Below are 27,064 nucleotides of genomic sequence, written 5' to 3' on the forward strand. Positions count from 1 at the left end.
GTTTAAATTCAATTGGAAAGTAAAGTAGCAAGCATATAAGAAATATCATAAAATTTATTGGTTTGTTGTGTCAAATTAGTTTTTTAATATCGCATTCAAGCAATTTCCAGTTGCAATATTTCTTATTGCGCCAGCCGCCTAGAAATTGAAAGGTTGTTGGCAATTTTTCATGTTAAAGTAGTTGGCAACTCAGTCTCCACGTTGCAAGAGGTTGGCAACGCACGTCTCATATAAACTAAAATATGTAAGTACGGCAACGCCGTGCTGGACGCAAACACTTTCTGCACGTTTATGGGCGCCTAGTACATCGACGACCTGCTGTAAAGGAATTTTCGATTCTGATTTCTCAACATTATACGGTGTACGCACGTACAATTTTTCTAAACCATATAGACTTGTGCGCAGCTCTGAATACAAATTATTAGTTGGAACAATTTAAATAAAAATGCGTTATTTTTCTTAATAATATATTTGATTTTATAACAATTTCATAATTTTTGATTTTAGTGTAACAATTTCTTTTGCTTGGCAAATAAATATGCAATAAGTATTTATCACGAAATTCGGTACCAATTTCACTGAGAATTGAATTTTAAATTATTATACGATTTATATGAAAAAGCGCCAACACTGTACATGATAAAGAGATAATTTCTAAACTTTGAGCTTAATATATTAGCACATAAATTGCAAAATTTCGAAAATAAAAAGAAATGTATATGTGGAAGCATTACTGTAGTTGGCTTAAATATTGTGCGTTCACGCCTTCAACGATTATTTTATCAATTCATAGCATTTATGTGTGTGTATATATCAAAAACTCAATAGTTATTTAAAAATAAATTAGCTGGAGGCACTAAAAAGTTTGCTATTTGTAACAATATATACGGTTTATGCTTACGTTGGCTCTACTGTGTTGGCGAGAACTCAGTAGGAGCTAAAATGCGTGTATGCATATCTTTTATAAGTGGCACAGTATAGGCGACACACTCGTCCCAACCGGGAGAGCGCCAGGCAGCTTCACGTGTCTCCTTGCGGTCCAATAAGGACTTGTAGCCTGTTTGTGGAATAAAAATCTATATATTTTACATTTCTAATTTAAAATTAGTACAGTATACATACACCAAATATGATGCACATTGTAAAGCCGGCCTACTTGTGAGAAGAAACCAGCAAAAGCTTCGTTGTTATGTTTACGGAAGTTAATGGCACGCGCCCAATTGTTGCCCCATTCGATCATTGTGCCAGGTTTTAAACGATATGAGCTAGAAAGAGATGCAAAAATTAGAATTTAATATTATTTATTCTTTTACTAACTTACCGCATTTCGTAGATATGTTTGCCTGGACGAAATTCAATTTTTGGCCAATAACTAAATGCCAGTAGATATTGTAAATGACGTGAACGTAAGTACTTTATGCGCTCATTCATTAAACTCACGTACTCCTGTATGTAAAGAATTCAGTATTTTTCACCTAATATATATATATTTAGCTAAAATAACCTCATCATGCCACAAATCTTCCTTGGCGATATCGATCTTCTCAAAGCCGCCAGTGTATTTCCATAAATGCAAACATTGATCCATATCACCAACATGCACGGTCCATGATGCGACTAAATTGCACGACAAATTCGCTTTCTTATCATTCACCAGTTGTACTGAAGTTTTGCTAAATTGTTTATAAATAAACAATCATTCAAGTTTATATAAATAACTATATATGTATGTACGGCAGTGAACATCATTAAATTAAGTGATTGCACAAATAGTACTCACTAATTTTTCAAATAATCATCCATATAACCGGGACGTACATTGTGCGTATGCAAGGCATAAATGATTTCCTTATCACTAAGCATTCGACTGTGCGATTCTTTAGTTGGCTCAATTTTACGCACCAACAACTTGGAAAACCATGAGTCGGCTTCGTTGAGTGGTGCTGAGGTAGCTATGGCGCTATATAATGACAAAAATTAGTACATTTTATTTATCTTCTATACAAATAAATTACTAAGGTAGCAACAAATAACGTATTTAATTGAGTTCACTTACCGTACTGTTGTGTTGTTGACAACATTCGATAAATTCTTTAATTTAATCATTTTGCTTTTTGTTTGTTAAAATCTGCAATAAAAAAATTTTATTCATAAAAAATTTAATAAGCCCTTTAAAACTAAGTCTTTGAAAGTATAAACAACAAATTAAAGTGAAAAAGCCATCAATTGCAATGCCGGTCTTGCTTCAGTTATAAAATTTTTTCTAATTTGCACCTCGATTCTCATAATCAGCGGCATAACAAATAAAATCGAAAAACCAAAAAAGATTATATAGGTGTATGTATATATGTAGCAAATATGTGTACGTAATATCAGCACGTATGGCATCAAAAATTATCTGAGAAAATAAAAAAAAAACAAAAAACAGCGCTATATATGCTTACGTACGTACGTACATATGTACATATGTATATGCTATAATTCTGCTGATTTTTGACGATATTTGTTCGGGACGTGCAGTGCTTTTGTTGTACATCTCCTCCATTAGTCTATTTTTGTCCGTGCATAATATAGAAATTATTTTAACAAATATGCACACACTTGTGTACATATGCCAAAACTACTGAAGGGTTTTGCCGATTTAGGCAAAATTGTATTTGCCGTTTTGTATTAGCTATATATTGGCAAACTTTTTGGCTTATCAGTAATCATGCAATCCATTGTCACTTGGAATGATACAACCAAATGCGCCGCAATTTGTCCAGAAAACAAAAAACTAATAATTTTTGCTTTACCATACACTTATGTAGTATGTGTCCTTATGTACATACATTTGTGTGTGCCGCAAATAAATTGTTTGGTATTCTTTGTATTAATTTCAATTACCTTTCTCCCTATTTAATGCCGTATATGCAGGAAAAGTCGTTGTGCGGTTACAGCACCAAACTGTGGCAATAGCGGCGATAGAGCTTAGAATTCACAGCAGTAGTAACTATAAAATTGTTTAAACTCAAAGCAAAGTACAAATAAACGACTAACTGAAAAAATTATGAAAATTAAACGACTGCATAAACTTCTACTATGAGCTCTCCACTTTTTCTGCTGCTTTTAAAAACTTCACCCTTGCTTTTAATTCTTTCTCCACTCTTGCTCCACCATTGACAACGGGGATAATTGATGACAGTTGTTTGGCGTTGCCAACCACATATTCGTGCCATTCCATCAACTGTGACAGTTGAACATGTATGAGAAAATGTTGGTGCTGCCAGCTACTGTAACTAAAATAAATTGTGTTTCTATTCAAGAATTAAGCACAAGTATTTCTTACGTCTATTGCATGTTCCCACGATAGTTAGGTCTAAGTAACCGGAATGAAACCGAAATTTTAACGTGGTTGCCATCTCGACCACATCCTATTGGGGCTCCGCAAATAGAACGAACCAAACCCAGGAAAATCATTTTCGAGTTATGCTAGATGACTTGAGGACTACAGAACGCATCTTTTGTGATTTTTCTAACGGATAAATTAACTCTTGCAGATTTCACAACCATGTATTTATACAAAGTCGTCATTATCAACTACAACAACAATTAATTTGAAAAGAACGCTTACCTATTTTGGCTTTTCTCTTTAGGGCTTAAGTAATATACAAACTAGAGCTGTTCGACTAATCGACTAACCGAATAGAGCATTATTCGAATAATATTCGGTTTGGAGTATCCGCATAGTCGTAAGTCGTCAACTACTCGATTAACCGCTAATTTTCAGCTATACAGCTCGTCTTTCGAATGCGAAGCGTTTATTAATTTTTTTAATGAAACAAATAAAAATGTTTCTACATATACTTATGTACATATGTATAAGTTTATAGAAATTTTGCAGTACTATGGACATTTTCCATCCTATAAACAATTTTTCTTGCAGCAGAGCAACTATTGGAATAGAACGACTATTCAACCGGCTTTTGGAATAATCTGTTTTCAGGTTGTTCGAAAAATTTTAAGAGCCCGAATAGAAACCTTTACAAACCAACTTTTTATTTTTTATTTCAATTCAGTTTTATTCATCAGCAACGGCACATGAAGTATAAATATGTATATGTACATACATATGTATGTATATATAAATGTTTCTATTATGATTTTGCGATATACGTATTTACAATTAAATTAATTAGACACAAAATTATAAATATAAGAAAACAAAAACAATGTTTACCAACTCAGCTTTACAAACTTTTTAACGACTTTTTTCATCTCTTATTGAATGTATGTACATATTTATTGATATGTACCTACATATTTTAATCCACATATTTTTATATTTAAGATACGTATATATTTGTTAATTAATAAATTTTTAATAATCACGATACCTTACACTTAAATATAATTGCATTACTTTCATGTCTTTCTAAAGGATCACTATAATTAATCAGTTCCTAGGCTGTATTTACAGTAAGTAAGTCTTTTCTTGGCGCTTTACTATAAAAAATAGGAATTTAAATGATATCAAAGTTTTTTACGTAAGTAACTTTTTTAAAGTACTTATTTCACATTTGCTCGCTATTTGCTTATACGTGGTATCAGCCATAGCGTTTGTTAGCCTTCCAATGCATTTACGGGTAGTTTAATACTTTTAAACTTTGTAATATGGTTCTTTAGTTGCTTAAAATTATCACGAAACCACATAGTCACATTAAAGTGAGGCTAATCTCATAATTAACTTTATATACTACATAAGTACGTATATAGGAGTATATGTATTTACAACGCTCAAGCGTACCTGATTTTGTGACTCGCCGGACATGGTTTAATATACTTTCGTTTTACACTAAGCTTGCGGTACTTTGTCATATCGGTTGGTGTCACCAGGACACGCGGCGCTATATTGTACAGCAATTTGAATTTAGATATATTGATGCTTGTCTCCACGGTATTGGCAGCAGCGATTTTGATGAATACTTTATTCAAATCCACTGGTTCGGGTGTCTGCCCGTAGTAGCTAAACGGTTGCAACTCTGTTTGCGTCGTTTCATTGTCGCTCACACTTAGCGGATCGTTATCAATGCTGTCAATGGCAGCTGTGGGGGTAAACATGGGAGCGGGTGGTGGCAGTAAATCCAAGTTATGTTGCAACTTGCGCTTTTTGCCATTAAATAGACACGCTGCAGTAACATCATTCGCAGTCGCATTCATTGTAAAACGTGTAATTGCAGTCTCATCTCTGCCCAATGCAATTGTGCTGCGACGTTTCATAATTTTTTGCGCTTTGAAGACAGTTTGTAAGTCCTTGACATTGTTGCCCGCCAGCTGTAAAGCGGCCGCCGTCGAGGCAGATGCGCTTTGTGGTGTTACTGTTGAAGATATTTTTGCTTCACTGCATTTCTTTGCAACCAGCCGTCCGAGAGATAGGCGTGGTATAGGCGGTTGCTGTGAAGTTTTTTGTATTTCTTCATATAGTTGCTTTATATGCTTGTTGCCGTACTCCTTTAGACAGTGCGTTAAACGCAGATTGTACAAGTCGATAGTTAGACCATTTGGGAATATTAACAGCATCTGTTGCAAGTATTTACTAATTTCCATAATGGTATAGATTGTGCAGAATTTTTTGATTTCCTCGCGATGATCCGAGTAGCAATGTTGCATGTAACCATTAAATGTTGTTTGTGGCTGTGTGCAAAAACAACAACGCTTGAAGCCGCTATAATGATCGATCATGTGACGTAATACAGCCATTTCGTGTTGTGATGAATACGGACAAAACGCACACGCATAGATCAGCTTGTTAACGATCTTTTGTGATTTCATATCACACTCATTGGCGCGCTCCAAAACATGCTCTTCGAAGGCACTTTGATCCGCCAGCAGTTCCATGCAACTAAGACATTGCACATAGCTTAAGGGTGTACCGATAGCTTTAAGTTGTTCTAGCTGTGCAACCGACATGGTTTTCAGGTCGAACGGTTTATGGCGTAAACGCGCAGTATGCTGTGCTAAATGCGGCAATGTTTGTCCACGATACGGACAATGGCCACAGGTTAAACCAGCGGCAGTGGCGTGTGGATCTGCGGCTAAATATTTGGTTGCCTTGTGCATCACCTTCATATGTTCCATTAACTGTAGACTATTGCCCACAAACGAAAGGCAATGCGCGCATTTAAGTTGTGTGCTAATGCGAAAGCGCATTGGTTTCTTTGCATCGTATTTCGTACAGACCGTTGCTTGCCAATGTGCCTCAAAGAGTTCTTTGGGGCTTGCGCATTGCGCAAAACAATAGTAGCACATTAGTCCAAATTGATTTAAATTTATATTCTGAAAATTTTGAAGTAAGTTTCAAATTAATATACACTTTATATAAACTTGTGAAAAACAACAGCAATAATTTGCTTTACGTCGACGGCGTTTTTGTTTTTTTGTAAATTTTACGCAAAAATAGAATTGGCATGCATTACGAGAAAGTGAAGTTTATATGCAGCTGTGTTCCGGTGGTGCAATGTGCACTCAATGAAATCAGTTGATACTGCTGATTTGCAATCAAAACGAATACAACAAATACTGAAACTTGTATTTCTAGCCCGTCATACTAAAAATGTTTCAACTTTATAAGCACGCACATTTTTTATGCGCCTTTGAACCATGTACTACCGGAACGCAGCTGATAAATAAATAGTTACATATTTCTGTTGTAAGCTTAGTGTGAATTTGACATCTAGAAGCATTAGTTTCTTTATATCTGCGTTTCAATTCAATAAATCAGTAAATCTAATTAAATTTTCATCCCTCAGCGAAAGTACTAATAATTTTCCAGCAGTACAAAGCCTCATTGCAATCCTCATTAACATTTTCACTTCAAATATGTGAAAGCATTTGACAATTAACAGAGAAAATTCCACATGCTTATGTATGTAAATAAGTGTAAACATGAATAGTGAACCAAAACAAATTTGTAGAGGGAGATGTTTTGACCTTGAAGTGACTTATCTCTTAAACTATTAAAACTTTTGAGTAGTAAAGTGAAAAAAAGCCCGTTTTATTACATTTCAAAAAAATATTGAAATTAAAAAAATATATATGTATGTACATACAAAAAAGTTAAAAAAATTCTAAATAACTCCATTTCGAAGACAAGTACAGTTTCCATTGATTGGCATCACAACACTCTTTAAGAAAAATTAATACTTTTTATGTGTCTTTGTCTCGATCACGGTTTGCAGTTTTCTATAAGAAAGCACCAAATTTCGTGAAAGTTCAAGAGGAGCAGTCTTCAAATAATTGTTGCTATTAACTTTGCGCTGTTGTAACTTTGTCTTCATTACAGGTGTTCAATGGAATTGATGCTAGTCCCTGGAGAAGATGTGGCAGCTATTTTCACCCTGATTCGATTCGCTATCCTGAACAAAACAGTAACCACCATTTAAATAGAGTGTAGCTGCTGACGGCAATAAATTATGTTTTAATTTTTATTTTTCAGCGCCTAGCTTTGCAAAGCCTGCTTCCTCAAACTTCTTGGCGATAGCGACAGCGGATATTGAAGGGTACTCCTTGATATTCCGAGCAACTTTAATGTCAGGCTGGGCTTTTTTGGGCTTTCCACTACCAACAAGCGTTCAAACTTCACCAGTCTTCTTGAATTTAACAATAATTTTTTATTATCTGATTTTTTGACAAATTTCGCGAGTTGTTGTTATTGTAGCGGCGAAAACATTGCTGAAGTAATTTGGAGGAATGCTGCCGGTTTGAAAGTCTCTGGACGGATAAAATCCGGATCCATTTCGGTTAAGTAGACCCGACTGTTGCGAAAACGGATTTATTATTTATTACCAGAGCTTATAAATCTAGGATTTGGTTTCTTCACCATTTTTTCTTAAAAAACTACAACCGCTCAAAATAATTCACTTCCCAAAAAGTACAGCCGAAATAACGGTACCTATAGTAGTAGATATTTGCATTTAAAGTGTTGCCACTGTAAGTTAACAAGCTTTTTTCAGCCGCTCAAAGGTTAGATATTTTATTTTTTTGCAATTGTTGACATCAAAATTGATTTTTTTTTTAAATTTTTATAAAAAACATGAAAAATACATAAGATTACTTTTGGATGCAGTTTAAAAGCTAAAATAGTTTAAGATAAAATCACTTCAACACAACAACAAAGTCAACACATCTCATGTTTTTTTGGTTCACTTTATGTTTGTATACAAGTATGCGGATAGAGTATAGATATCCGTAAATATAATCAAATATTATTGAAAGAAGTATACCCGTATAAGCTACCCGATTTTCGAACTAATTGAAAAAAGGTTGATATGTTACTAGATAAATATACATATGTATGTACTATTGCAATTTTTTACATACTAAGTTGTTAATTTATGGAATAAATGGCAACATTGTTGTTGTCGCCCTACTTACTTTATGTGGCATTGGCGGTGATTAGCCCAAATTTATGAAATAAATCCATATATATCCACATAAATATGTACATATGTATGTATGTCAAACATTGTCGTACAAAGCACGTTTTAAAATGTTAGTCAACTATCATTTACATTTACGAAATTTTATTAGCGAAATATTCAAATGAATACACCAATTTGTATTTACTAAGCTTTATTATTTAAAAAACATTATAAAATAAATAAATAAATATTCTTATACCTTATTTTATTTGAGTTAAAATCTATTGAAAGTTATGTTTTCTTGTACACTAAAATACTATTATAGTAAATATTGCATCAGTTCAATTTTCAAGTTATCTTACTTTAAAAACTAAAAGCGTATACGACTATTTGCTTAACGAGAAAACTTAAACACCTACCTCATCGCCATCATCGTTTTCCACTATCTCGTCAATATCATCCAAGCGTAAACGCTTTCTATAACGTTCTGACTCCTCTTCATCTTCCATTAGTATGCCGCGTATGTGACGTACGCGTGTGGGATCGTCTCGTTGCCAGAGCGGGCGTGTATCAATCGTATTTACATTATTACTATCCTCCTCTTTCCCCTCCATTTTTTCAAAGACATAGCGCGCTTCACGCTTCTTACCCGGGTGTTTCTCATCGACATGTGACATTACCTGTACTAGTTGGGTTGCATTAAATACGCAATGCATACATTGATATTGATTTTTACACGAATGTTGTGATGATGTATGCGCCATTATTTGTTGTTGTGTCATTGTTTTGTGACCACATAAATTGCATGTCCATTTTTGTTTACATTTGGATTTCAGTGTATCGGTCTCAGCGACTGGTTGCGCTATCGATGTGGGAGTTGGTATGTTATCGATATTCGTGGCTACTCGATTTTTAGCGTCGTAATGAAGCACGTAAGTAAACGAAATGAAAAGAACGGGGAAATTGGTATAAATTATGGGACGTTATAAGCGTTTTTATATGTATTTAAGTAGGAAATAGTTTTAGTAAAATTTTGTTATTGTCACATATGAAAAAAATAGATAAATATTACATTTTTGTGTATAGTTTTGCAGTTTTTTTTTATTATGTACACATATACATATATTTTTTTTTAAACTTATATTCAAATTTATTAGTTTTGATGCTTCTTATTTAAAACTTTTTCTTTATAATATTATATTGGTTGCCCATTTCAATTAATTCACACTTATTAATTTTTAAGTTTAACATCACATAAGAAAAAGCTAACATTTAAACAATTGAAATTGTTCCATTTATGTGAGGTTGTAGAAGTTTTCAACAAATTGCTGTAGGTATTTTTACACTTTGACTCATCATTTTATTTTTTTAAAACATATTCAAGGGGCACACCTAGTGTGAAACGTAAAATTTAAATTTAAATCCGAATAAAAAATCAAAATTTGGCAGGCGAAAGCAACCAAAATTTAGGGTAAAATTTAACTTGTGTGTTTTAAACGCTGCCACTTTTAGATACGATACGGATATCTTCTAGTGGAACTTCGCGTGTAACTCGAAAAATTGTATTTTTCTGCTTCAAAAATTTCATAGTGAAATCTTAAAATATGTATATATAAATCAACCTTTAAAACAAATAATATAGTAATGTTTTTTATTTTCTGCCCAAAAATCGCTCTTTCAGGCTCCCACACTAGGTTTGTCCCTTACTTGTTTCTGATTCTTTATTTTTTTTTTTAATTTACTTAATTGTTTATAATTTAATAATTTTCGAACACTACACTCAATTGTAATTAATTTGTTTTCCTTTTATATCATTTATCTTTTTTTACTTCATTCCAATTAACATTTTTAGTTTCACTGCACTCACTTTCTTCACTATTATAATTATTTTATTAAGATTTTGTTACTTACATTTCATTTATAATATTATAATCTGTATATTTTTTTCAGTTTATTCCACTTTTTATAATGATAATAATTTTTTTTATTTTATTTCACTTATAATAATATTTTTTTATGTAATTTTCTTTACTACATTTCATTTTTATTTATTTTTTCACTAGTTATAATTGTTTGACATATTATAATTCGTCTTCACCTCAATAAATTTTAATTGATTTAATATTAGTATTGTTTTTATTATTTATAGTATGTAATTATTTATCCTATTGCTCAAATCTCACTTGTTTAGTACGCTTCATTTTATGTTCTCACATATTCATAGTCAATTACCATGCACATAGTATGTATCATATCATATTAACATGTATGTACATATGTATGTATGTATTATAACGGTTTGCTTTTCACTTACCTGCATTATCTTTTGTTCGATCGCATTCGATAATCTTCACGAATAGCGGCGGTTGTACATCGTGCTGTCGTATATGCCTTTCGACCACTGTTTTCATGTAATGCATATATCCACAGTTGTCGCACATATACAATTTCGGTCCGTGAAATCGTAAATGGCCCAAAATACGGTCAATGGACAAACCACGTTTACAAATCTCTTCCTTACAATGTGGACAATTGTAAAGCGAAATATCGCTGTGTAATGCATTTAAATGCGAACGAAATATGTCATCTGATATTGTTAGATATTGACAATTACTGACACCACAAGTGAAACGCTTCGTATCCGGCACATACTCGTAAGCTATTTTACCCCTGCTGTTAGCGCCGCCATTTGCTGCATTCGTGGCATTTGCAGTCGTATTGCCGACGACTAATGAAGATGAAGCTAAATTTGTCATTTTATCGAAGTGTTTCTCACTTGAATTGAGGCATGGCACTGGATTGACGGGATCCACATTGGCCACAGGCTGTGCGCCGCTATTACTGTCGTCGGTGTGCATTTGCAAGTGACGCAACAAATTTGTCCGCACTTTTGTCTTATACGCGCAAATGGCACAATTCAAATCCTTACCAAATATAGGCGTCAGCGGTAATAAACCGATTTCACTCGGCTTAAAGTGTGTGCGTGCGCTCGATTTTTTACGTTGCCACTCGGCAATTAATTTCTCGCGAAATTGTTGAATTTCATATTTACTTAATAGAGTTGTGAAAATCACATAGAATATTGTAGTGGAACCTTGTTTGTAAGGTAACGGTGTGGAGCGTAATTTCTTGGAACGCCAATGTCGCTCCTCGAAATGTTTGTACATATGATCGACGTTGAAGGTGGTTTGGGTGCAGAGATAACAAAAGTATTTGTGCACACCGTGTGTTTTGATGTGAGCCTTGATCTTTTGTGGCTTATGATAGACACTTCTACAGTGTGGGCACTTAAATGTACGGTTATGGATATTGGTTTGTCCAAGTGTGGATAAATGATAAACAACATGTGAATAGTAACTGGAATCTGACAATTTAGTTTTGCAGTCCTCAACAGTGCAGCGGAAAAGTTTAGAGTCTGAAAACAGTGATGTTATTTTTGTATAATCTTCAATTCTAACAATAATAATAAAAAAATAAATATTTTCTTTAACTAAATCTATAACTCATCAAAAGTAATACAAACGAGTATAACTTCAACCAACATTCTCTTTCCCAACATAATCGAGTTTGGTTGGGTACCAGAACCACTGAACTTATGCATATGTATGTATATAGTGGAAATCTCAAGTGGAGCGGTAGATCGAGACAGAAAATAGAGCTGTGTTTGGTTATGTATCTGGAGAAGATATGCTAATTGCTTAAATACTTGGATAAGATGCGTACATCATTCCAATCGGAGGTACCCAAGGTGCACGAAATGTGGGGAATGGATGTTAAACTAATCTCATGTTCAAATCTCTTAAAAAAAATGTAAATGCGTAAATTCAAGTAGAAATCTTATAAGAGTTAAAACAGGCTAGAACTCCTGGTTACCGTAGACTTATTAGACAGAAACCATACCATTGTAAATTGTACTACTCGTAGTAGGAGTTAGTTGAGCAAATGATCTTATGAACCAGACTTATTGTAGAAGGATATTCTTGGAAAATCAAAAGAATGATGTGGAGATGGTTACATTTAAAGTGGAAGGGAAAAAACCTGTGCTTCAATATTAGAATATAATTTCACTTATACATAAATTAATAATTATATTTACCTGGCACACCAGTTTTAGCGACAATCTCCTTCAAAGCGGTCTCCCATGTTTCTTGTGTGAAAGTTTGAACCATTCCTTGATCTTGCTTATTATTGGTATCCTTACTTGTAATTGTCTTACCAACGGAATTTTGCTGACTCCCGTTACTGTCTGTATTACCGGCTGTATCCCCCACAGTCTCGGTATTCGTAGAGCTACGCATAAACATACCGTGTTTTTGTTCTGTGTGCTGCACAAATCCATCTACATCTTCAGCCAAAAATGTGCATTGCGAGCAGCGCAGATATTCACGCTGTGCGCTAAAGTTCTGCCGATCGTGGAAATGTAAGTGATCGACCATGGCTACGGGTAAGCGCGTCTGGTATTTGCAACCATTCGCCATGCATTTAAATTGTGGCACTGTTGCGACAATAGCCGACGATGTGCTGGCATTGCTTCCCGAGTCCGAACGGCTCGAGCACATTGAAGGATTGTTCGCAATCGATATATTGAAACCTAAGCGACCTTCAACGTATTGCGCCGAAACTGTTTGGGTTATCAGGTAATTGCCGCTAGTGGCTTGTGCGACTGGCAAGGTTTCTGCCACCACTTGTGGTTCAGGTGAATCAGTAACAGCACGTGTTGTATTCACTTCTGTGCTACTCTCTAAACGTTTATTCGCGTGACTACTGGATAATATACGCGATACTTCCATAGACTCAGCGGCCGAGCGTTCCAGTTCGGCACGCTCGTCCACTATGTGCTGGGCCCAAACCGAACCGACATTATTAACAGGTGACGATACGGAACGGGAATTTAAACTGCAGACATTTGAAATTACTGGTAGCGGTCCCGCAGATCCGACTGGATTGGCGTATTTTTTATCCTTCAAACTAACCACACTGGCAATTTGTAATTGACAAGGCGTGTCCGTGCTTGGCATTGTGACATTAGGTGTACAAGAATTAGGTTGGACGCCAATATTTTCAAAATGTCTATTTTCAGCTGGTGGTTGCCCGACGGCTGTTGGTATTTGATTTAAGAATGAAGTTGTAATCGTTGATGTCGAACGTGTTTCTGCGGGTGTTAATTCAACAAGCTGTGCGTTTTCATCAAAAGTCGAAACTGACTTCGAGCTTTGATTTGAGATAGGTGTTGGCGTTGTTGAAAGACAGTCTCCCGTCAAGCGTCTAATCTTAATACGTGGTCTGTCTTCATCCAGCGCTGGGGAGTTAGATTTAGATGGTTGCCGCAACTCTTCTACTACTGGTAAAATGGGTGCAGTGCTCATGGCAATCAAGTGTTTTGAACGCAAGTGAGTTAGTTCGGTAGAAAGTGGTAATATACTATCTGCGATCGCATCGCCACACTCAACATTGGCTTTACAGCTGTAACAGTAGCCATTCCAAGTAGCTTGCGCATGCTCGCAACTAAAATGACTCTCCAGTCCAATCAACTCACTCGAATAGAGAAAAGTACAGTTGTCGGAGAGACAATAAAATTTGTATGTGTTATCTTCCACCGACTTCGAAAAGCCGATATTTTGTATGCGCTGAATTGTCGGCAAGGTCATCAATGGAGCGATCGTACTGACACTACTTTGTACACTTTGTTGTTCTTTAACGAAATCCAAAGCCTCTTGCATGTTAGCCTGCTGACTATTATCGTTATTTATATTTGAATTAGTTGTATTTGTCAACCAATTATCGGACATATACTCGGAATTGAGTATTGATGAAACATCACAGAGATCTTGCAGCGATTCAATAGGTGTCAATTCCGGCACCAGATCTATCGGATCATTGCATGGTGAATCGGGCAACAAGTCGTCTAGATTTGTAATTAAAGGACGAAAACCGAGATTTGGTTCAACAATAAGGGGTGTAGTCGTAGCTACAGTTATATTTTCATTTTCCGGCATGACACCGGTAGTTGTAGCTGGCGCTACAAGTGTAGATGGTTGCGGTATTGAGGTGGGGCCTGGCGCCATAGGCGTGGCCATGCATGGTGTCGTTACTGTCGCCACCGTAGTTATTATTGCGGGTGTAGCGGTGTCTGTTGAAGTGGCTTTGGTTGTAGCTAAATTCTCGATTGCGGTTTCACTTGTTTTTTCCACACTTAGGACAGCAGCCTGCGCTGCATGCTCTTTATTTGCGGAATTGCTAGCCGCCGACTCCTTCTTATCTTCTTTCTTTCGACTTCCAATAGTTAAAGTCAAGCTCTTCTTTAGCTTATTATTCGTTGCATACAGTCGATTAAGCTTATGCAACACATTCTTACTTTTAGCTTTACCTCCTTTATTATTTGTGCTTGAGGCCGCTGAAACCGTTGATGACGTAGTGCTTGGCGCAGACTCTGTAATTTCAATATCTTCCCAGTTGTCATCGTCGTCTTCAATGGGTGAATCGGTTATACGCTCACTTGTCGCAGCCGCTACTATTTCACCTGACGTCGGCAGGTCATCGTCCGGTGTTGTGTCTACATCGTTTGTGGAGAATGCCGTTTCGGTTGATGAGTTCAACCGGTTTTCTCCCATTGCACTGCCGAGTTCCTTGCTCGATGCGGCAATAGACTCGTCAACTGTACTTTGCGTAAGCCCTGTCTGCTCTATTGCTTCAGCGGTAGTTGCATTTGGTGTTTCCAGGACCTTATTGGTAATGACAGTTGCATTTGGTATCTCCAAGATCTTACTGGCATTGGCCGTTGTGCTCGCTTTACCGCTTTGTATGCTCTTGAACTTCTGAGTTAAGCGTTCAGCAATCGATATGCTGCTAGAGCCTACAGCCGCAGCCGTGCAACCTATGCCAACGGCTTCTTGCTCATTTGTGAATAAACTTTGTGCAAAATTATTCATTGTGGGTGACTCGTTCGTCTCACGTGTAGGCACGAATATATTGGAGCTTAAAGCGCGCTCCACAGCGATCTTTTTAGCTTCAGCAACTTGATTACATTGTAGGCTTTGCGCAATCGGTATATCATCGCTGTCAAAACTTTCATCTTTGCTCTTTTCTGCTGCGTCAGCTTTTAGCGGGGTTTCCGTGGTTGAATCCTCTAAGTCGTCGAGCTTAACTAAACCTTCGTTTATTATTTTCGTTTCCAATTTCACCGCACTCGCATTATCGACTATTCTCACATCCCTAGTATCGAACAGTTCAATTGTATAACACATTTTGGCGACTTTCGATTTTTCAATATCATGTTGCGTAACGAGGTGATTGTCTATATTCTGTCTCCACAACTGTATGAAATTACAGAGCTGACAGACATGCATACGCAGCACTGGTTCAGTTGGCAACGCGTACTTGCACAGAACTGTCGCACCAAGGCAATTCGTTTTGATGTGTTTTTCAAGTTGCCAGCTTTTGGCGCCAGGTTGATAACAGTTGCTACATTCAAAGTTGTATTCACCCGTATGCGTGTTTATATGCTCTACCCAGTTGGTCTGTTTCATGCGTTTATGTTCCAAACAAAATGGACAGCAATAGAACCAGGATGTTAATGTCTTGCTTTTTACACCAAAATGAGCCTTGGTCATTTGACCTGCCTTAAGTTTTTCCAATATTTCGGGTGCCAAACGTGCAGCGTAAAATTCTTCGTGTTGCCGCATGTAATGTGTGGCGGGATAGCTTATTTTGATGTCGCACAATACGCACCATTTAGCCCATTTGGATTGCGAATGCCATTCCTTATTCGTATTCTTTATCAGCGTTGATTTCGTTTTAGCATTGGTAGAAGTTGTGGGTTTCTCCGTCAGAGGCTGAATAACCTTTTCATCACTGTTATCTTCTTCGTCATCGGATGATAAGACAATCGGTTGTTTTTTACTACATTTCGGCCCGGGCTTCACCCGCTTCACGTCGATATCTATTTTGATTTTTTTAGCCAGCGGTCGCTCAGTTAATTTATCGCTATCATCTTCAACTTCGGATTGTTTTATGGGTGTATGCGGTTTGAGTATAGGCATTTTTCTTGGTGGCGTCGCGTCAGAACTTGCATCAACTAGTTCAGTTTCTATACATTTTTGAAATTCTTTAAGATCTATAGGCTTTAGCACAACCTTGGATTTACGTATACGCGGTACTGCTGGCACTTCGTTGCCGGCTTCTGCAATTGATGCTTTACATTTTACTTCGTCTTCCGTCCCTTCGTGTGTAGGCGGCTTTTTATTCACACTGACATCGGTTTTGTTTGCTTCTTCGGCTGCAGCGACTAAAGTGCACATTCGGCGACCGGTGGCCGTCAACACGCCTTGGCTGATGAACATCGTGCGTATATCTTCGTTTAGACGATCTAATTCGTTCTTTTTCTTTACCTTTCCTTTGCTTTTAGTCGGTTTTGTTGCACACACAATTGCTTTGCTGTTATTTACTGTTGTTTCCTCGGCATTATTAACCGTAAGTGCTTCGTTGTCGCATGGCGCTATATTGTTTTCTTCTTCAAGCACGTCCTCGTTTACCTCTTCGTTTGGGGTTGCAGTTTTATCGGCTGCGCTTTCCACGATTTCTTTTACGAATTTTAGGTTATCTTCGCTCAATATTTGTGATAACAAACTGAATATTTGCGCTTTGTCCTTTTTGGGATTTAGTATATCCTGCACGAAGCTCTCCAACAGATGACGTTTTTGTGCATCTTCATCCATTATGGTACCAATTCTGCTGATGGGCTTAACCGACTTCTCCACTACATTTACCGTGGCTGCTTCTCTAACTGGTTCTTTAGTATCGTCAATTTCCTCGATATTAGGCTCTTTCGCTTCTAACGCCTGTTCACATTTTATAACCTTGACGCTTCTACGCTTCGTTGGTTTTTTCTCTGCCTTCGCTACAATCGCTTGTTCAGGGTCCCTAGCTTCAGCTAACTTTTCGTCAAACGTAATATCGACACTGGTCTCATGCGTCATCTTGCCTTTGGTTCCCTTCTTGCCTTTAGGAGAGATCTTTTTCTTTATTGCTGCTGGTGCCGCCTTCTCGACTGGCTGCTTCAACGGCTCACTGCGCCGCTTGTGGTTAAAAATTTCTAATGACCGTTGGACTTCATTGAAATTAACATTCGTGCGTGTACGCCGTTTCCCGGAAATGATATTTTGTGTTGAAACCTTGCAATTATCATCGGTTTTTTGAAAGATTTCAGCGAGACATTTGTTACTTTTGGGCATTTTAGCGTCAATCTCTTTCCGCAATTCTTCTTCTTTAGCTCCTTGAATGTCTTCGTAAACCAATGATTTTATGGGAAAAATTTTTTCTTTGTCTACTTCGGGTAAACTACCATGGACCATCATGGTATTACGACGTTTTAATATACGCGCAGGTTTCCCGAAACTTCGTAGGCTTTTCAAAAACAAAGCTGCTGACGGACATACACTCTCGTCTTCCTTTGTTGGCATATCTTTTGCCTCACTAAATTCGGCTTTCGCTACACTCTTCAAAAGCAGGTTCTGTGTACTGACTTTATCGGAATCACCTTTATTATTAGTAGCTAATTCAATACTGGCGTTAACCTCAGCAGTATTTTTATTTTCATTCGTTTCTTTCGGTTCATTCGTAATACTTACTGCTTCTTCGGAAGAACTGGCATTAATTTGTGAAATCTTATTATTTAGTTCCATTCCTTTGGAAGTCTTAGACGTGATGCTTTCCACGACATCTTTGGTTGCATCATCGCTAATTTCTGCCTTTGCATCAACTGCTGTTGTTGTTGTTTGCAAATTAGCTTGCACTACACGCTTGTTTGCAGGTTTCTTCTTCACTTTTTCACTGCTTTTAATGCTTGTATCCACACTTTCTTTTTTAGCACTTTCTTTATTATTACATTTGTTTCCCTCATTCTTAGCGCTGACACCGCCCTGCACTTTCTTTGGTATTTGCAACTTCTTTTCAGCTTTCTTCTTAACGTCTTGTGTTGCAGTTGCAGTATTCTCTGCTTTGGCTTTGAACACCGCTGTCGTCTTGTTAATAATTTGATCCTTATTTGGTTGCTCCGGCGCTAAAGACTCGTTGTTGTTTTTAATATCTCCCTTTTTCTCAACAACAGCTTTTGGCTCTGCTTCGGTTTTCTCTGACACTTTTTCGACAATCTTCTTTGGTATTTTAAAACTAGTTTTGGCTTTGGGAAATTCGGTGCTAGTAAAGTCTGTGCTACGATATAATTTATCCAATGTTGAGGCGACGGGTGGATGTTCTGAAAGCTTCGCCAACACACTGCTATCAACTGCACTCACTTCACCAATATCTTTGGTTGCGACATTTGGCGATTTTGCGGTCTCAGCGGCGGCTTTCCGGGCCGCATCTTCTGCAGCAGCACGCGCTTTTGCCTGTTTATACTCAACATAGGTACGTGGTGCACTTTTCTTTTGTTTTTTCGATTCGAAATATTTCGAACGCTCCGTTTTATCGTTCAACAAGGCGCTAAACTTGCAGTTAGTGGAATATTGGGGCACACTATGGGAATGTTGCTGAAAATGTGGGTTTACGATGTGCGGCGGCATTGAGCCGTTGCCGCTATTTGTGCGTACGAATGCCGGTGTAGGTAGCAAAGGTGGTTTGGTGGTTCGAGTACCTGCATCCACGTGTCCATCCGTTGCCTTCACAAGTTCAATAAATGGTTGAATTTGTGTAGCTTGCTGTGACTGTATGACAGTTTTTGTTACAGCTGGGGTATCCGGATCCGAGTCCCAGTTTTCTTCACTGCTATAACCACTTTTACTTCTCTGTACCGTGGACCGTTCTAGTGAAGTTGGTACCGGCATACCGCCATAGTTATTTATGGGGAAATCTCTGCGGGAAAATATGCCTGCATGTGTTTGGCTTACTGGCATATTATTTGCCACGTGTTGTCTTGCTTCCATTGGTGTGCTTGGGAAGCTTGCATTGTACGGCACGCGTGGATCCGTCACCTTAACGTCTAATAAACTGGGTATATGGGACTGTTTTACTGGGGGCTTGATGTTTGGAGGATTGATCTGTGGTGACACAGCTGTGGATTGGGGCTGAATCGGCAGAGATGCGGGCTTTAGTTGTGGGTTCTGTGATTGTTTATACAGGTTGGAAGTCATGCTTGTAGCAGCGGCATTCCGTAGCCTGGGGTCATGTGGCGCAGCTGAGTTTAATGGATTTGACGAGTTGATCACTGTCAAATTATTCCCAGCGTTATTAAAACGATTGTAATTCAAACGTGGATCAACCGGTTGTGCAACATGTGTATCGCTACCACAACTGCTATTACTACTAACCGATAATGTATTACGCTCTGTCCGCGGGTGTGGATTATATTTTAAAGCTATACGTTCTTTTGGCAAAGGTGTTGCTATATTATTGGGCGTAGTTGTAGTCGGCACATCCGGACTGTCTCGTGAACTTTTCGTTACAATTGCGAATTTTTTGCGCACTTTATCCAGTGTTGCAGCTTCCATGAGCGATATCTGATCGGTTGTGCCAATGTTATTAGGAACTGTGGCCTTTACTGGGCGTCGTATACCAATCTCTGAGATACTTGGTGTACCTCTTCCGCCACTCTCATTGAGTAAGTCTGAGATATCGCTAGCCGACAATGGTGGACTTTTCAGCACATCCGGTATAGTAGGCACTTTGATAGGTATTGAAAAGGTTGCACTTCTGTTGGATACAGTAGTTGGCTGTTCAAGATTGCGTACACGTGAAAACATTTCAACCGGTTTCGGCACATTTTTCTTAAAATTAAAGATCGTGTCATGATATGACTGTTCACGTAAATTATTGGGAGTATCATGAGTGGCCGAAACTGTAGTGTGGTTTGCATTAAAGCTTGTACCAGGCTTGTCATCCCAACATTCTTCGGGTGAATATATTTCGTGGGCAAATGCATTCGATGCGCGCGGATCGCGATTTCTTAGCGGATCAAACTGGCATTTATTACCTTTAATTGTGTTTGCTGCATCAGTCGCACTTTCCGCGCCCGTACGGCGTCTATGAAAAATTTTGGATGCATCATTTGAATGCTCCTTACTTTTATCCACAGTTCTATTAAGATTTATTTTTTGATGACTTTGCTCATGTGATTGAGTATGATAGTGATGGCGCCCCTGTTGCTGCTGATTGTGATGTTGATAATTACGTTCATTATGCTTTGAACTGTGTTTGTGTTTATCGCGGTGTTCGGATTTTGATGATTTTATATCATTCACTGGTGAGCAACGCCTCTCTGTAGGTATTTCTACAGGTGGCTCCTCCTCCAATGGCTGCGGTGGCGGACTCTCGGGTCCAGTTATATCAACTATATCAACACTACACACTGTTGTATTTTTTTCACTTGGCACTTCTGTATTTGACTTTGTTGTTTTATGTTTTAAGTTGGAAGTTTGATTAGTTGGTTTGGAAGTTTCATTATCACTCTGCAAAAAGGGTATCTGCTCATTGTTTTTTTTTGTTTTTGTATAGTAGGGATGTGTGCGTTTTTTAACCGAACGAAATAATTACAAGCAACATGAAAAACGAATACAAATGAAAAAAAATGTAGAAATCAAAAAATATAGTGAATTTAGTATGGATATTTACAAGGATAAAAGTGAGATTCTTATCAGCTACCCTAATATGGAAATACGTGTCTACAATATTCATGAATAAATGGCTAAACATTTTAGAAAACTTAATTATATATATGTATGTATGTATGAGTATTGGTGTACAACAACATTCGTGCTGTTTTTGGAACCATCCATCTGAGACTGAGTGGCTACCTTCTTCCTTCATTTTTCTTTATTCGTGTAGACACCGAATTTACACGGTTATAGCCGAGTTTACAACAACGTGCCAGTCGTTCTTTCTTTTCACTGTTTGCCACCAATTGGAGATTTCAAGTGTAGCCAGGTTCTACTCCACCTGGTCTTTCCAACGGAGTGGAGGTCTTGCTATTCCTCTGCTTGCCTCGGCGGGTACTGCGTCGAATACTCTCAGAGCTGGGGTGTTTCCAGCCATTCGGGCGACATGATCCAGCCAGCGTATCCACTGTCTCTTAATTCGCCGAACTATGTCAATTTCGTGATATATCTCGTACTGCTCATCGTTCCATCGACTGCGGTATTCACCGTTACCAATTCACAAAGGACCATAAATCTTCCACAGAACTTTTCTCTCAAAAACTCGTAATGCCGACTTGTATAGTTTTGTTTTGGTTCGTCGAAAGAATACTTCTCAATTGCCTACTCAGTCCGAAACCGTTGGCAAGAGTAATTTTGATTTGGATTTCGAAGCTAACGTTGTTGTTGGTGTTAATGCTGGTTCCAAGATAAACGAAATTATCTACGACTTCGAAGTTATGACTGTCAATAGTGACGTGGAAGCCAAGTCGCGAGTGCGACGACTGTTTGTTTGATGACAGGAAAAATTTCGTCTTGCCCTCGTTCACTACCAGACCCATTTGCTTCACTTTTTGAGGCCAATGATATCAATATTGAATCATTCATTATATTATTTATCAGCTGATTTCTTTATTGTAGTATCATCATTCAATGGCATCTTTATCATCTAGACCCTCTTTATCAGCGTAACTTAATTTTTATGTTTTAATTTCGGAATAACAAATACTCCCAGAGGTTAAAAGTCGGAAATTTTACTGCAATGGATTTCTCATATGACGTATTACGATACTCATTGACCCACCCTCCTTTTGATTGAGTCTTTTTTACGAAATTTTTCAGCAAAGGACTTTAAGCAGGTGTAAACTTACTTAATATCTATAAACTTAATAATTATATTACTATAAAACATACATATTTTGCTTCTGCAATTACAAAATTAAGTGTGATAGATAATGCAAACGATTGCTATTAAATAAAACCTTTCAAAAATACAACAAAAAAGATACTAATCAATGAAAGCTACGTTTATAAAAACTAAAATTAGCAAAAATTAGCTTGAACCTACCCTTTCCATTTTGCTATGCAGTTTTATTAATAATCCTTCACATTTCAGTAAAGTCTCCATTTTTAACCTGAAAATTTTTATAATAAAAAAAATCATTTTTATATTTTGACATATTTAATGACGACAGTTCGGGCTTTTCGTATTATTAGTTTTTTGTTTATGCAACGTACATTTTCCTGTTGCTCTTCAGTAGGTCGTGCAGCACCTCCATTTTTTTCAATTGCGCCTTGCGCGGGTTATCATCACTTTGTTCGGAGCTGCTACGCAATTTTTCGATGACATTTTGTAGAAACGGCAGATATTTCTGCATTTCTTTATATTTTGTATCGAAATCAGCCATTTTTTATTGCAAATATAAAACTGAATATCTAATATAAACAAATCATTTGGCTGCAAATAAAATAAAAAAATATTTAAATGGTTAGCATTTGGTTATGTGAAGAGTTTTGTTATTTCTAGGTATATTAAGGTTATAACTACAGACTACGATACGACTACACGATAAAAGTGAGTGATTTCCATTTCGAACGCTAAAAAATATTATATTAAATATTAGGGATTCAGCTGGTAATTGATTTCTTAGCTGCTATCAACAAACTATGTTAAGTTGGCATAGTAACCACCAAAAAGTGAATTACCACTCCTCAACTCAACTATCGGTTAAATCACCGGTTAACTATCGAATAGCGCTACCAGTTTTTCCTGTTAAAGTGCCTGTGAGTTTCTGAAGGCCGCAAATCCTATGTAAGTGTATCGCTAATCCCTTTCTTACATACTAAGCTTATGGCTTGTATGGTGTGTATGGGTTAGTTTCCATGCTAATATTTATGATTCACTATAAATAGGAGAAAAATCGATTTTGCGATCAAACACTCTGCAAAAGCAACGCAAATGCTCTTTGGCTAGGTCACATCCGAAAATGTACCCTAAGCCTAACCTTGTATTGTACACATTGGTAATATGAAGGAAAATAACTCAGCAGGGAGCCAGATTAAGAATTAATCGCGCAGAAAAAAATTATATCACAACGCACGTCATTATTCTCTTAATTATTCACATTACACATTCTCTAAAATTAAGTAATTAATTATATATATATGTATGTATTTTTTAACGTAACGAAAAAATCGACCGATATAACCTACAAAAACGCGAAGTAATTGTAATTTGATTTTCGTACCATTTTATTTATCTACAAATTGTTTATTTTTTTTTTAATTTTTTCTTCAAATTTAAAATTTTCAAAGCATACTAGAAATTTTTACACACAATCAGAGCTAAAAAAGTCAAAGTGCTTATTAAGAGTAATATAACATTGAGTTCTAAATTTTTTACAGGGTATACTACCAGTCGGTTTATGCCTTCTCATGATAGTCGGGTCTACGTAATTGGAACGGATCCGGATTTTTTATCTGGTCAAGGACTGTCAATTCGGCAGAATTGTGCCGCTACAACATCAACAACAAGTAAGTTTACATTTCGGGATTTGGCAACCCTAGTGTTGCAATCTAATTAGGCATTACGTGATGTTTTATTGATTTGAATGGTTCATGTATTCTTCTTTTAAAATTTTGCAAATTAACTTACTAAAATATTATATAAAATTAAATATATGAAGAACTCCAAAAATCTGGTGCGACACTCACAACTTTATCTGACTTTTTGACTTTGCACATAAGTACATAAAAAGGATGTTTTGGCATACGAACGTTATTTGTGTTATTTACAGTAACTTAAAATATTCAACACGGAATTAAATCGCGAACATTTTCTCTCATCTAGGAGGTCGAACTCTCACACATCTACTAAAACAATAAACTTTTTGAAAACTGAAAATATGGATTTGATGAGTCATCCACGAATGAATTATTTTTTTTCAGTACGTAAAAAATAAACTAAGGTCAAGGTTTTTCAACATCTGAATAGTTCTTACTTGACTTCGAATGAATCCTTTTTATTCCCATACATAAAGAATTAACAAGGAGGTCAAGGTTTTTCGTTCAGAACGCATGTTTTGCAGATACCTCAGGCAGAGTGGTAAAAGTATTTGAACAATTGGTTCAAATCCATGCAAAAGTATATACATATGTACATATATAGAATATTTTGAAGAATCATGAATAATGAATGAAGATTCTCTAAACCCGAAATATAAAAGGCATACACAAGGAATGTAACTTTATATATACATGATCTACGTCCCTTTTTGATAATACGTTTTTGAGATAACGTTCTGAAATTTTGCACACGCGCTTTTCACTCTTCACTTTGCCGAAATCGGACCACTCTAGCATACAGCTGTCGTTCAAGCAGATGGATCAAAATCCAATCTTAGAAGGGAAAACTGTTTTTTGACGAGATATCTTTACGAAATTTGGTATGGATTATTGTACATTGTATATTGTATATATGTACATATGTATGTATAATTATGGCTAAACAGATTTATATTTTATATGTGTAAGTATGATATCGTTGCATTTAAAATTGCAGCACTCAATAGCAATGTGTACTATACTCGTAAAAGTATATATTTGTATGTACATATGTATTAAATAATATATGTATGTCTGCATGTTGGCATTGGACACACAGGTGGAGTATTCACCCCTATATGCGATCACTACTTCTCCAAGCTATAAAATATCTTAAGTTATTTCTTATCTCAGTTTTGGGCAAAGGTACATTTAAGCGCAAACTTGTAGCATGTACTTTTCAATTATGTCGACTTCTAAGTTTCGTTTCACAATTTTGCTCGCCAGTGTTTCACTTATCTGCCGCCACGCAACTTCTTGTCTACTGCTTAATATTTTGTCTGTGTACTAATATATTATTATTTGCTCACCTAAATGAGTGGTATATACATATGTACAAATACATATGTATAAGCGCAAATGTATAAGCAAGCGACAATGTACGCGCATATGTACATATAAACATATGTGTGTGCATTCAACATTTATGCTGATCCTTCTCTTCGCATTTATGGGTTTAGTGAATTAATTGAACACTTTGTTGCACAGACTTCATATAAACACATATCAGAGATGTTAAAGCAGTTTACTTTTTGGTTTTTTAGAATACTTAAATAGTTTACCTATATTTTTATTAGTAAATATACAACACAAATTATATACACATTTTATTCAAACCATGACCGAAACAAAACTAAAGCAAAGACAGAAAAATTACGAGGTAGAGCATAACGAGACACAAAAAGCGACTGCCTGCATGCACACAGCCAAAGGTTCATTCATTTGCAGCCACCCAGCTGTTTATATGGTTTGAGTGGATTTTCGTAATAACAGTCGGAGCAGAGCTACCAGAATTTTCAAAATTATCAAAATCTTAAAATAAATCATCAAAAAAATAACTCGATTTAACATAACTAAATAAAAACGGCTGATCAATGGAACGTCAAATGTGCGTATAGGTAATTATATTTTACTTCTAGATTTTGTATACTGCCAACCAATTGACATAGGTACATACATACATATATACATTTCAGCATATTTTTTTCTTTAGTGCCTGGTTAAAATAGAGCTAACGACGCAGGCGTGGCTCTAGTTATAATGATAGGCTTCGCTACGCTCATAATATTTGTCATAGGTGTCAACACAAAAGGTTGTAAAAGAAAAAAACCGAAATGTCTTTAACTTCGGCATAAGTTATACATAATACCCATCACAGGTGCATAACATAAAAGGGTAAAAAATGATCTTATCTCGGTTTTAATCGATCAGATTGTATGGCAGCTATGTATATGCTATAGTGGTCCGATCTGAATTTTTTTCGGAGATTATACCGTTGCTTTGGATACTAATTCATGCCTATATTTGTGAATACATCCTCTTAAATAAAAAATGTTTCCGATACAATATCTTGAATTGCATGGTTCAGTTTGTATACAGCTTTCGGCTACAGTATCGGCGGATCCGATAAATGAGTAGCTTCGGATGAGATAGAACGTAAGCAAAATTTCAGATCGCTGTGTAAAAAACTGAGGAACTACTTCGCATTTAGACAGACGGACATGGCTAATTCTACACAGCTCATCACGTTATGTAATTCTTTATATGACGTCTCCAAAATTTCCTTCTCGGGTATAAAAATACCTTGCATTTGTAAGTAAACGTAACTTATTGGTTTGATATGTTTAAAGGTAGTTGATGATGTCACGATATGTGATAAGTCCCAGGCGAAAAATAAGAAAATCCAATGGAGTAAAACTCAAGCTTTAATAGCAATTATAAACAAAACTCAACAACATACTTAAACCTATATTTCCAATTAGTGGTGCCCTTCTACCATAACACCATTGTCATAATCATAACCGAACCTTTCAAATGAATTTTGGTTCTGGATATGACGTTATGGTATGTCACCTCTAATTGAACCCTTAAATTCGTCGAATCGTTGAAAAATTTGAGATTAACTCAAACTCAATTTATGAACAAATCTTCTCGATTATTTTCACCATTTTCATAAGCACAATAAACTCGTTTAACATAACTGAAGAATCTCGAATATCAATTTCTATTTCCATTCGTTTATGTACGAACATAAATTCGGGGATGAAATGATGTTTTCAACGATACGATGCGAATTATTTACCATCTTCGGTTATGTTATGTGCTTACAGCGTTCATTTTTCATAAACACAGAGCGCTGTTAATGTAAAGTGGATAATG

The 27,064-nt window shown here is 36.5% G+C and overlaps 2 protein-coding genes across 5 annotated transcripts in view; both read right to left on the reverse strand.

Annotated features, from left to right (window-relative positions):
- Positions 1–450: 450 nt before the first annotated feature.
- LOC126759595 (protein NipSnap) lies at positions 451–3,175 on the reverse strand. Its single transcript, XM_050474469.1, has 7 exons — positions 2,887–3,175; positions 2,057–2,128; positions 1,781–1,960; positions 1,505–1,673; positions 1,322–1,446; positions 1,123–1,265; positions 451–1,057 (listed from the first exon to the last, which is right to left on the reverse strand). Exons 2-7 carry the CDS (start codon positions 2,104–2,106, stop codon positions 909–911), a joined length of 816 nt encoding a protein of 271 aa, XP_050330426.1. The 5' UTR covers positions 2,107–2,128; positions 2,887–3,175; the 3' UTR covers positions 451–908.
- Positions 3,176–4,637: 1,462 nt separating this feature from the next.
- Positions 4,638–27,064, reverse strand: part of LOC126759587 (uncharacterized) — a 31,821-nt gene continuing 9,394 nt past the window's right edge. For 3 of the 4 annotated variants that reach the window (XM_050474458.1, XM_050474460.1, XM_050474459.1), the window contains exons 2-7: positions 22,541–22,760; positions 22,371–22,437; positions 12,496–20,854; positions 10,714–11,814; positions 8,819–9,300; positions 4,638–6,315 (exon numbers count right to left, since the gene is read on the reverse strand). In XM_050474458.1, coding sequence (XP_050330415.1) covers positions 4,777–6,315; positions 8,819–9,300; positions 10,714–11,814; positions 12,496–20,854; positions 22,371–22,437; positions 22,541–22,710 — 11,718 coding nt within the window. In that variant the 5' untranslated portion in view covers positions 22,711–22,760 and the 3' untranslated portion in view covers positions 4,638–4,776. The remainder of the gene's footprint in view (positions 6,316–8,818; positions 9,301–10,713; positions 11,815–12,495; positions 20,855–22,370; positions 22,438–22,540; positions 22,761–27,064) is intronic. The other variant, XM_050474461.1, reaches the window with a different exon arrangement.

The sequence above is a fragment of the Bactrocera neohumeralis genome, chromosome 5 (assembly GCF_024586455.1).
Source record: "Bactrocera neohumeralis isolate Rockhampton chromosome 5, APGP_CSIRO_Bneo_wtdbg2-racon-allhic-juicebox.fasta_v2, whole genome shotgun sequence".
Lineage (NCBI taxonomy): Eukaryota > Metazoa > Arthropoda > Insecta > Diptera > Tephritidae > Bactrocera > Bactrocera neohumeralis.